The 13,445-nt window shown below is 36.4% G+C and overlaps 1 protein-coding gene across 1 annotated transcript; it reads right to left on the reverse strand.

Moving 5' to 3' along the window:
* Positions 1-37: 37 nt before the first annotated feature.
* On the reverse strand, positions 38-11,700 carry LOC135207670 (blastula protease 10-like). Its single transcript, XM_064239516.1, has 10 exons — positions 11,392-11,700; positions 9,585-10,041; positions 8,550-8,630; positions 7,799-7,902; positions 6,065-6,268; positions 5,343-5,469; positions 4,406-4,540; positions 2,486-2,572; positions 1,284-1,443; positions 38-715 (listed from the first exon to the last, which is right to left on the reverse strand). The coding sequence occupies exons 1-10, from the start codon at positions 11,446-11,448 to the stop codon at positions 211-213; spliced, it is 1,917 nt and encodes a 638-aa protein (XP_064095586.1). The 5' UTR covers positions 11,449-11,700; the 3' UTR covers positions 38-210.
* Positions 11,701-13,445: the final 1,745 nt, after the last annotated feature.

A 13,445-nucleotide genomic window follows, 5' to 3' on the forward strand; every position in this document is an offset into this window, starting at 1 on the left:
CTTGTGCACACTGTATGTATAATTAAAAAAAAAAAAGTTAAAACCATTAAACTTTATGAACAAAAGAAAATTACAAATGGGATAAATGATCATCGATAAAAGTAAATATACACAATAGTTACGAATTTATAATACATATGAATCACGCTTCCCAGTTTATGACCCGGACTGTGGCACCTGTGCTTAAACATTACAGTAGTAATCGTTCTTTCATAAATGGAACAAATGAACGAAGATGAGGGAGTATATGAAGTACTGAACGATACATAAAAACGCGTCTCTGTTGCACCCAGCCATCACTGGGAGACCTGCGACGCTTCCCGCCGTGGTGGTTGTTCTGTGGGAGTGGGACGCCTCCGTATGTGAAAGAGCTGTCGTTGTTTTACCCGTTGTGGAAACAGCACTCGTTCTATCTTTTATAGGCGAGGACAACGTTGTTGCATCGTCATAATCGTTCGGAACACTTACTGTGCCGTCATCGTCATAATCCATTGTTGTTGTTGGAACTGGCACTTCTTTGGTTGTTGTTGTGCTCTCTGTTGCATTGACAGTACTGTTATCCTGGCCGTGGCCGTGAAACGTAATCGTCGCCTTGAATCCTCTGGGAATTCTGGTGCCTCTCGAGGACGTTGTCTCTCTCACGTCATAGTATATGTCGACCTCGTTCGTCTTAGAGAAGTAGATGTGCAGTTTCCGGAATTCTTCACCGCATATTCTACAAATAGGGGGATTATAGGAGAAGGTAATTACCATCATTAATATTGTTAGAGTAGCCCTTTATACTTGACTTACAAAATAGTCTAAAAACCTGATTATGAGCCTAGTTTAAAAATTGACATTCTGATTCTGGAAACACTTTTACTGAGAGTACCTTGATAAGCCAGATACTGGATTAATTATGAGGCCATTAACTATCCTAAATAACACTAGGGTATTCCAATTAGAGATCTCTCGGCCAATAAATGGAGAGCTTTGATGGAAAAGTTGTCAAAATAGGTCTAGTGTATACTGATAAGCTAGCCGTTGCTCAAAATGAAGCAATGTATTTTCACTTTATTATTAATGTAGTATATAGTTCATTGCTTCTGAATCATTAGCAAACAAGGACTTACACATACAGGAGATACTGTACAGGGAAAGCATTTAAACAAAACTACAAATACAGTAGATACAGAGAAAGCATACAAACACAGGAGTTACAGGGAAAGCATATAAAACTACAGTTTCTTATCACCCAGCCCCCTTCTGGACACACCCAAGAATAATGAAACAGAAATGCTTACACGTTTTCTTCAACTTGTTGCAGGCTGACCTCTGTTATGCTCACGAGAGAGCCCTGACAGCGCGTAGACTTATTAATGGTTTCGTTAGACTCGGTGAAATCAAAGGCTATCATAATCTGGTGGTGTTCTGGCGCCTTGACTTGGAACAGGCACCAGGTAGCTACAGAGAAAGGAAACATTGGTTAGGATGACAATTCAGTCTGCTTGTTATCGAAAGAAGGGATACTTGCTAAGCATGAATAGTTATACTTTTTTTCATATTTCCTACGCAAGAACTTCAAATATTTATGATTAAATATATCCTGGGTCAAATTTTGGAAAGAAAGGGTGCTCACATAAAATTATAGTTTATCATTTCTATGGCAAGAACTTACAATCTCATCAGCAAGCATGGCTTAAATATAACCATTGTTAAATATAACAGAGGTGTCTTAACATTAGCGAAGGAAGATATTGAAAAATGGGGTCAACTAATTGACCCATGTATGATTTATTACTATTTATAGACCTACATGGGCTGTTGGTAGTTCTCTTGGAACAGTCACTGTAGAGCCTAAAGCAAAATTTTAAATATTAAAAAGATATTTTCATTCTGTCAAAGCATAAAACAAAAGAAAGCTGCATCGACAGATTTTAACGTCTCACATTTAACAATCGAATACATCATATGACTGAAGATTGGCTTTCGATGCTAATTCAGAATCAAGCCTTGAACTCTTCCAAGAATGCTAGTGCGACTGAAGTTTCATTACATCCCCCGTCGAAAAGATAGGATTTGTATGAAATCTGATACAACTGATGGCAAGTCTTCGTCTGGTTTACATTGAGCAGATATTCCTTCGGAACAAGACGACATCATGAACATGAAAAGTCAAGTTACCACGGAATTTTTATTTTTTATTTTATTTTATTTAAATCAAAGTTTATTTACAAACATCGCAATTTTCATTTACACAATTTTTTACAATGACATGTTATTACATAATAATTCTAGTTTAACTCGGGTAATTAAATTATAATTGAAAAAAAGAAATAGGCAAATAGATACTGGCAAATAAGACTGCAAAAATAAATTGTTATCAGGAGTGAAAATTCAAAATAAGAAAATAGTAAAGAGTGAAAATAACCGGCCTATAACAAAACTTGGAGAAAATTAATTTTGGAAAATTGAAAAACCAAATATATCGATATATGTTACTTACTTTTAGAACTCTGGTGGCGAAAATTACCAGCCACGACTGTAGTTAAGTTTTTAGTAACAACTTCACTGCATGTTGACTCCACGTCCTCTAAATATAAATTTTTTTTTAAAAATCAATTTAAAAAAACAATTTTTACATAATTTGTTTTCATCTAATTTAAAAGCAGCAAAACCAATCACTAGTAATAGTCTACAGGCCAGTGGCGGATTTAAGGGGGAGGGGGGTCCCCACCTGGTCACGTCCCCATGGTTATAAATAATAGAACAATTCTTTCAATAGAACATTAGTAGAAAGATTTGCTTAGTTAATGATTCTTTCAACAACAACAGAAAACACTACTACTACTAGTGTGTGTATAAAGATGTGTGTAAGCATACATACATAAATTATATATATATATATCATATATATATATATATATATATATATATATATACCATGTGTGTGTACATGTTAAATATATATATGGTAATCCTAAGGCACCTTTCACACTATGCGATTTTTTCCGTACTAGAGGCGGTCTCCGCGCCTCAGAGACTGCGGACGTCAGCGCTCATATGCGCGGTCGCCGTCTACAGAGATAATTTTCTTAAATCTTTATGCCTTTTGTTCCAACAATTATTTTTCTTTTCACGTGATTTCATTCAAGCATCTCTTACATTTTTCCACTTAAAACACGGCATACTTCTCTCCAAACAAATGGAATTTAGTTACGACTTTTATACTCCTTACTTTCGTCCCATAAAACCGGTTTCGTTTTAACTAAAGAAATGAGATGTATATCAATATTTTGATCTATATTCATATTATTGATAAATTTTCAGGGTCGCGAGGGCCCTTTTCCACTATGCGATTTAAAACCACCTCCGCCAGCGGAGCGGCACCACGCTTACAAGTCAACTGATAAACCTAATGGAGCCTTGCAAGACTATAGCGGCGCGGATTTTTTCCCGTCTCGGTGCCGCTTTGCATGTTTGTCCCACTGGCTGGAAGATCATGGTCAATGCGCGTCTTCACAGCAAGCGGTTTTTTTCCGCCTTTACATGCGGTGAGCAATAGTAAGTCACTGCTTTTCATCGTAAAAATATATCAGTTATATGGATATGAATCAAAATATTGATATAGAGCTTCTCATTTCTTTTGTTTAAACGAAACCGGTTTTATGGGATAAAAATAAGGAGTATAAAAGTCGTAACTTAATTAATTTGCTTGGAGAGAAGTATGCCGTGTTTAAAATGGAAAAATGTAAGAGATGCTTGGATGAAATCACAAAAGAAAAAATTTTTTTTGGGAAAAAAAGACATCAAGATTTAAAAAAAAAATTGTTCTCTGCAGACGGCGACCGCGCAATTGAGCGATGTCGTCCGCAGCAAGGTATATATTCTAAATATATACTATATACCTTGGTCCGCAGTACCTGAGGCGCGCAGACCACCTCTAATGCAGAAAAAACTCGCATAGTGTGAAAGGGGCCTAAGTGCCCACCACTGCCCCGCTCCCTCCACCCATGAGAGATTTCTAGATCCGCCACTGTTGCAGACAAGTGTATTATTCTATTTGATTCAATTTCTAGATCCACACGATATTTTGCAACTAAGAGGTAATGCAAGGGAAATTAGAAAAAAACAGGTATGACACAGAGTACCTCGTTGATTAGATTTAATGAAAATTAGACCATAAACTAAAAAGGAGGCGGGACGGAGGTTTCAGTCTCAGGCTAGAGAGGTTGATTGCAGCTAGGGGCCGAAGGAAGGCAGCAAACACCCTTCAAGTAATGCCTACAGCGCACCAGTGAGGTGCGTGTAGGGGAGCAGGTTGTTACTCAGATACTCTCTTACTAAAGAAAAAAATGGATCTTTAGAGACAAACACGAATCAGGATGAAGGTGAAACCCCAGAAAAATAAAAGAAGATCGCTTACCGTAAGGATGTCCCGTGACATGTTCACAGTAAGTGCCATTCGTACCGGGCGGGCATAGGCATACACAAAAGTGAGTTAAGAAGCCTCTGTTTTTGCACGTGTTTGGAGCGATCTCGCATCTTGCGTGTAATTTTTCTGCAGAAAGAAGAGTCATTATGATTACATCTGTATCCCTGGCAGTCTTGTCTTCAATCTTGAAATGAAAAGAAACTCAAGGCAGAAAACATGCTTCTTCTAATAGTGACCCTTAAGAACAGGCATTTCGTTAAGTCCACTCATTTAACTTGGTCGAACTTGGTGCTTATTCAAAGTACTGTACATATTCTTAAAAACTCCAACCTCATTCTCCTATAAGTTTTTTTTTTTTTTTTTTTCATCTGTCCATCCGCCTGTTGTGTTTGCGCATGGTAATACTGCGTCCCTGGCTTTAAATAATGTCCTATTTCGAATATTAACGGTGTAATTCGCATACAGTAAATTATTAAAACACTTTTCAGATGCAAATGTACACCAAGATATCCTTTTATTTACCTAAAACTTACACATAGCGTAACTATTTAAACCTCGAGACGCAGTGTTACCATGCGCGACCACCACAGGCTGATGGACAGATGGAAAAAAACAGAGTATAGTCAATCGTAATTCTTAGCGTGGATCTATTTAAACTAAATGGTAGAAGCAGCATATAAAAGCATAAGAAAAAAAAGAAATTTGTGCACAAAGTTGGTGGTTCTGCAGAGCACAGCTAGACGCAGTGTTTAAACTATAGTACTCGTCAGACACTAGCAAAAACAAATTACAGTAAATTTCTCGCATTATCTCACCTGTACTACACTAAATACACCCTTTTCAATACTGGTTATTTATAAAACACTATGGAGATATGTAGCATTACCCTAGTCTACAACTAGACCTATGTTTACAAAACACCGCCTACCTTGACAGCCGTGTATAGCGTTCACGCGGTAAAAGTCCCAATGGGACGGATGCTTGACCCTGCCTGGAATGCCGTGTAATTTTGGGTCTTTGGTGCGGAAGATGGCCTTGTCCCCGTCATCCATAGACTGGAAATGATGATGATGATGATAACTACTTCGGTTCAGGACCATGTATAGAAACAGACTATGCAGAAACAACACAGTACCCAAAATTAAAAGATATTTAGTTTTTATTTTCTAAGCAACCACAGAGTTGCTTAGAAAATAATAATGATAATAAGCTATTCATTTCCGTTAGAACCAAATAGTTTGAGCTATCCGGGTAATAGGGAATCATCTGTAAGTACTAACTCAAGTCGTTATCTTATGAGGCTGTTTACCATTGTAGCTATGTTAAGGGAAAGGAAATTGAGCATAAACTCTACAATTGCACAAAAGTCTCCAAAAAAACATGGAAATATTGGGGAGATTACGTAATAATTACATCAAAAATAAATCTGTACTCTTCCTCGAGTAATAAATATAACATGAATAAAAAGTTTCAAAGTTCACGAAATTTGACGCTGGATGGTCCTAAAAAATATATGGAAGAATTTGACAGAAAAGCTGACGAATTATAAAAATGGCCCTTTATTCAAAAGTTTCAGATTTTCTAAGCTACTGGAGTGAGGAAGGAATATCTGAAAAAACACACACACACGAGTCTTCTACATCAACTCACCCTCGGCGACATGTGCATGACTGAAGACAAGTCGTACATCGTAGAATAGAGCTTCACTTGAGAGCTGTCGAATTTCGACATGAGCTTCTGCGTGGCTGGAGGCAAGTCCTTCTGTAGTACTTCGATGTATTCGTCTCTGTCTGGTCTCCTCTGCTCGTCAAACAAGCCCAGATAATGGCCCAAGAAGTGGTGTATGTGGCGTGTCTAAATAGATTGAAGAAAATTTTTAACATAAGCTTGCTCGCTAGTTAGCTCTCTCTCTCTTTCTCTCTCTCTCTCTCTCTCTCTCTCTCTTCTCTCTCTCTCTCATGTATATAGTGATCGGCCATTTTAGTTTTTCTAAGACGCTCTCTCCCTCTCTCTCCTATGTATATAGTGATTGACCATTTTAGTTTTTCTAAGACGCTCTCCCCCACCCCCACCCCCACCCCTCTCTCTCTCTCTCTCTCTCTCTCTCTCTCTCTCTCTGAGAGAAAATTTAAGACTGTATAAGTAATGAGAACTTTTTCATTTACCGTTTTCTAAAACTACTCTCAACGAAAGAAAAATCACTTTGAAACCAAACAGCAGCTTACAAATCTTGAAAACCACCTAACTTTGGTTTTTTATTCACAGTGTCTCGGTCTCAGCTCTGCTGACGTCAAATTCGTCCTTCGACATCCTATTATATAGGTGCTCATCAATACTCATTTATAACTTCACGATTTGACAAAATTGGAAACAAAACTAAGATTTCCTTTATATTTCCTTAATTTGAATATATGGACGAAATAAAAAAAATCTCGTTATTTGTGATATTTTCAGGTAAGTCTGACTAAAAGTTATTAAATTTGATAAAATAAGAATTTTATTAAATTTGATAAGGAAATGGTCAGCTTACAAAGGAGCAAAGCTTTCTCACTAAACACACAATTGCCTAAGCTTCAGTTGTCTCAGAATTAAATAAAAATAAAAAGACCGTTATAGATGCAGATACTCGACAGAAAAAAAAAACTATCCTTCTGAAATTTATAAGACAAATGCAAGTCGTTTAAGATTCGATATAAATTTTTGTTAGCAAATAAATGGACCCTCCTCTCTTAATGGCCAAAATGAAGGGCTAAGCCAGCGCCCCCCAACCCCCACCACTCCTGAATAATATTGATACAGCCAAAGATGTCGATTTAAATGTTGTTAAATTTAAAGCCTCAGATGTCCTTAAGTATTCGTGCAAAAAGGTCTGGATTCCTTTTGAGGGAAAGCAGTCTAATATTAAAGCTCCGAAAACTAATAATAATTCTTCAGGATTCTTAACGATTTAAATTTAAACCTTCACTTCACGCACAATACATAATAATTTATATATATATATATATATATATGATATATATATATATTATATATGATATATTTAATATATATATATATATTTGTATATATATATTATAGTGATATATATTATATATATATATATATATATATTATATATATATATATATATATATATTATATATATATATATATATTATATTTATATATATATTATATTAATTATATATAATAAATATATTATTATTATGATATATAATAATATATATATATATATATAATATTATATTTGATTCTAACTAGAGGTAAAGGTCATAAACAATTAAAGGCACCATAAATAAAACTATTAAAAAATGGATTCTCGCAGAGAAACTCATTCATAAATAATCAAGGCTACTGATGCGAACATATTTGTAATATTCTTACCGAAATGCACCCGTCATTCACATGGATGACGCTCGGAGTTCCCGGAGTACCGTAGTCGACAGAACACTCCGTCCCTCGTTTGAAAACCAAGTCTGTTTTCTCATCTGTTTTGAAGTAAAAGGTTGAAATGGCGGTTTCATCAATGCTATCACGTAGGTACTCTTACCTAAGCTGTCATCACCATCCTCATCATCACCACAGCCAAAATACCATTATCCTCAGACTAATTTATCAATATAAGCCTTACTCTTTAGGACCCCCATACACTGAACGATTGTCAATCGTTCGCAAAAACATTGTGCATGGGCTTGACTGAATGCAAAATTGGGCGGAGTTTCGTGGACTAACGATCTCAGCGGGAATCTGTCCCGACCAGGTTGCTGGTTTGCGACTCAAGTGTCATACGGCCGTGGTCATACACATGTCGTTCAATGCATGTGTCTGTCTACCGATATAACGCTTTCGTGCACGTCTCTCCTAGAACTGATACCATGTCTTCTAGAGACAGTCTTTGTTCAGATAGAAATCGGTGCGGAGATCGTTCATTCTGTCTGAATAGTGTGTGTGTCCGTAACGACAATCTTTCAAACAATCGTTCAGGGTATGGGACCCTTTACTCTATATCTCCCTTAAGCATATCAGTATACACGCGTTCTGCACACAGCAGTCACCACTTATTTCTCGGATATGAAAAACGAATCATTAATACGAACACGAAGGACATGAAAAAAGGGGTAGTACACTGGCTTACCTTTCGCGAAGACGAACTCAATGCAAGAGGAGAAACCCCAGTCTCCCATTGCAAACTCTAAGTTCTTGTGCAATGGATCCCCTGAAACGCAGACCATTATTATTATTTTTAGTGATAAGGGAACAAGCTTGCAATCCTCCCAAAGAAGAGGAAATTCGAATATTTTGTGGCATAAGAGAGAAAGTTTATATACTTCCTCCGGGTCGGTTACACCTATCTGAAAAGTAATTTCATTTTTTAGAGTACCTTGCCCACTGTTTCTCCGCTTCTGACGTCACATCGAGCAGACTTCGTTGAGCAAAGCACGACCGTGTGGACGGGACTTAAGGTTGAGTATACTGAGAACATTGGGCTGTCAAAAACCAATTTTTTCATTTGATGTGATAAATTACTATTTCGAAAAGGCCAATATAACTTAAATTTGTATGTATGAATCTTCTTCTCTTCCCAGCTTTATCCCCGTTTTTAAGTCTCTTCCATCTACCTCTGTCCTGTGTCATTTCCTCCCGTCCTTCCTTCTCCCTCATATCATCTCTAATGCTATCTAATTTGTATGCATGAATATAAAACGGAAAGCTTTAAATATACTTCCTAAGCTATCTATCAATAGTTAACTTAGCTTGGCTTCTGAGTAGAGGAAATCCATTAGTCTGCTGAAATTAAGAATAGAATAGTCTCATACTATGTAGTAGTTCATCCTATCTGTGGAATTATTTGACAATTTCTCAAATGCTTAGTAAACCTCTGAGAAGTTTGGCAACGGAGGTTGAGACAGGGTACAAAAAATGATGATCTTTAGGAACAAATTAAGAACCAAGATACTTTAGAAACAGTTGCACAAACAATCATTCTAATTTTTTAAAAACTAAAATCACTGACCCCTGTTCTATTAAATTCACAACTAGCTAACAATACATGAACTTCAGGTAAACTATATACCTCAGTCATTCCCACTGATACTGGAGAAAAATGCCTAGACCTTTTCAGGTTCTTCGTACTTCCCAAGTAAATAATAACTGTGAAAGGAAAACCTACCGATGTCGGGTTCTTTGAGGGTGACAACATAATGAAAACCTTTCCAAGGCCACTGGGGTTTTTTGTATGTGCCACTGCTCCAAGTCCCTCCCTCTACAAGTAGCGTACCAGCGGGTTTCTGAGTTGAAGATACCTGGGTCCCGGTGGAGTTTGTAGATACCTGGGTCCCATTAGTGTTTGTAGATACTTGAGTCCCATTGGGACTTGTTGATGCCTGGCTCCCAGTGGAGTTTGTTGATGCCTGGCTCCCAGTGGAGTTTGTTGATGCCTGGCTTCCAGTGGTGTTTGTTGATGCCTGGCTCCCAGTGGTGTTTGTAATCTTGGTCCCTGTGGAGTTGGTAAGGGCTGGACCATCAGGTGTCTTGGTCGTAGTGACATTAGCAGTTACCTTGGTCCCATTGACATTTGCCGATACCGGGGTCCCAGTGGTGTTTGCAAGGCTTTGACCGTCAGCTACCTGGAAATGGGCAAAATGAAAAGGTTAAAAGCGCAGATTTCTATTTGCTTTCACTTTATAGGGGTGCGAGTGGCTGCTTTGCTTACGAAATCTATAGTGCCTGTGGAGGACTGCTTATGAAATCTATAGTACCTGTGGAGGGGTGTATACATAAAACCAAACAAGGTAGGTGAAGCAAATTTATACATAATATTTCCTCCAGTAATACTATCAAGACGCTTTTTTTAATGAGATAACAGACATGGCATGACATATATATAACAAAACTTATCCTGGTATTACTACAGCCGACTCATATGGTTTCTGGGCAAACCAGTAGTATTCGCCAATTAAACCAATTGCCAAAATATCTAATGAAATATCCTTTTAATCCCCCTTTGAAAGTGTTGAACGAATTGCTGATGCACCCAAAATTTAATTTAAGATTTTAGTAGTGAGATAGGAATTCACAGTTAATATAGGAGCTGTTACAAAGGCATAGCCCTACTACTATTAATAAGTTGCACGAAATTAATACACAGCTCTACGGGGATAGTAGTTGTAGGTATGAATAAATTTCTTAATTTTTCATTTTATAGCGTATCCTAGCATGTTCGACATTAAAACCAGGCTGAAACAACTTGTAAGTTCTAAAAAATTTCTTAATCTAACAATTTATCTAAACTATGATAGAGTCTTTAATCAAAAAGTTAAAACCAAAGAATTGTCAGTCGATAAATATACGACGCTGATGAGCAAATCGTTCAAGAAAAGTTTCGATTGGAATAATCATAATAATGATACTAGAGGCGTTAAATGCCAACTGTACATAAGATTTGATTGTCAAAATCTAAAGAAAACCTTGTTTTGATCTTCAGTATGACTGTTGAACTGGTTACAAAGGGTTAGGTATTGATTACTAAATGTTGAATACAAAAAAATAAGTTAGCAAATCACAGTCACCATTGCGATTATCAAACTCATTGCATAAAACAGCGCCTTCTGAGTTTTATACGTAGAATTTACAGAGTACGAGCTTCAAGAACAACCTGTCTCGCAGATAAAAATAGGCAAATGTTAACAGAAGGTAAGTGGCAATGCCCCTATTATATTCGTCAGACCTCGGCTGCATTATATAATGTACGGCTCCTATTCCCTCAACCCCCTACCCCCACCCATCATTTACTAAGCTAATGAGATAAAAGCTTATTTATAATCTCAAGCTCTGCAACTAAAGAAACTTGCAGGAGTACTTCCAAATACAGTAAGTCTGGATGATTGTGAAGTATACTCTCCCAAAAGCGCAAACATCATGTTACTAATATTTACAAGCTTCTACAAGACTAATGCAAGTTTAATTAACTTTCTTACCTCGTGAAGATAACACAACAATATCAAAACAAAGCACAGAAAATGGATGAGCTTCATGACTGGTAGTACTATTGACGAGAACACGGATGCACCTCTCCCGCATCCGCACCAACTCGCAGTGAACCAAAGAAACACCAAACCGTTTCCGAGGAACAGGGTCACTGCATAGAGTTTCGTTTATGTCGATCTCCTCTCCAGACGTTCCCTTCCCGACGAACGTGATAACCGTAACTGGAGGAAACAGCGCAATTAGAGGAAGGTGTTATGGTGCTAGCGGTCAATATTGAGGAAAAGGAATCGTGAGTGACAACCTTTTCGGTGTTTTCGGGCGAGTCGTTGCCTCATTTGCCATGAACTCTGTTTTTTGTTTACATTGAGAATGCCGTCTTTCAAGATGTTGTCCAAATGTTACCAAATCCGTCCTCTAATTGCATTCTTTGTCCTCGGGTTGTTTTCAAACTGCCGCTGAAGTCTTGCTGTTTTCGTTGGCGACATACCTAGCAAAGAATTTAGGCTTTCTTTGTTTTTTTCTCTTTGAGCTGGGAAGAAACATTTTAAATGCTTACAGAACTAGCTTTCGATTGTCTGAGAAATTCGTACAGGGGTGATTAGACAAAATGTTACACACTGCTGTTTGTACTTTGATTTCTTGATTCTGGAAGATATTTTACTCATACACACACACACACACACACACACACACACACACACACACACACACACACATATATATATATATATATATATATATATATATATATATATATATATATATATGTGTGTGCGTGTGTCTGTATATATGTATGTATGTATGTATTATATATATATATATATATATATATATATATATATATATATATATATATATATATATAATATACGTCATCGCAGATCAATTAATTATCTATTAGTGCAAATAATATGCAACAAGATAACTCATAAAATAACTACCATTATCATTATATCGTATAGTAGTATTTTCATTTTCCTCATAAATAAATGCAAAACGTATGCAATGGGTAAATGGCATACACTTTCTGATGTCGAGAGAGATAGGTGGGGGGGGGGGCTTTTGTTACGTTGCAAGTGGGTATCACAGTTGCTTTGTAAAAACGTATAAACAGAACGCGAAACCAACTTATTAAAAAGGAAACAAGAAATTACATTTTAAAAATTACGACGGAAACAAGATACGACAAAACCTTGATGAAGGTAAAATGTATAAAAGGAATTAATTTATTCTTAAGCTTATACACTATACTTTCCAGTCATTTATCTCTTATTAATGTTTTTTTAATTTCATCTATTTATCAGCTCAACAGAAAGAACTGTCCATTTGTAATATATTCATATGATGATAATGTTATCTAATCTTTGTATCTATCCATTTGTGCTACGTTCTTATACAAATACTTCGTACGTTGCTTTGCTCAGTTTATGAAGGTAAGTTATGCAGAATACAAGTATTCATTATATACTATATTACAATATCATCTCAATGGATATTTTGTCGTTATTTTATGATCAGTTCAAAATACATGTGATATCACGTACGTCACGAATAATACAAATCTTTCTGTACACATTTTTAATAGTTCATATCACACAACATATCTTTATTATTTACTGTAGATTAATATTATCTCCAGAAAGGGTCACAATGTCCACTCTGGAAATTAACGGGCGCAAAAAATTTCCCGTCGATGTGTAGACTGCAATTTGTCCTGCTTTGTTAATTATTGTTAGTATATAACTTTACCCTATTAACTCATCTACTGAGTAGCTTTGAGGTATTTTACCGAGGGTATTTTGTAAAAATTCTGATAGATTTTTCTCTTGTTTATATATTTTTACTAGGCTTTTATTTTTAATCACTATCGACAGATGGCAGCATCCCTCAGTGTCAGGTCTCTTGTTGGGAAAGTTCTATGCGCAATTAATGAGGAAACGCTAACAAAAAATAATATATTTAAATAGTAGTGATTTTGATGACTTGATAACTTCTTCAACTGGTGTTTATGAAGTCTCAGGTATGATTTTATATATATATTTTT

The sequence above is a fragment of the Macrobrachium nipponense genome, chromosome 11 (genome assembly GCF_015104395.2).
Source record: "Macrobrachium nipponense isolate FS-2020 chromosome 11, ASM1510439v2, whole genome shotgun sequence".
In the NCBI taxonomy this organism is placed as follows: Eukaryota; Metazoa; Arthropoda; class Malacostraca; order Decapoda; family Palaemonidae; genus Macrobrachium; species Macrobrachium nipponense.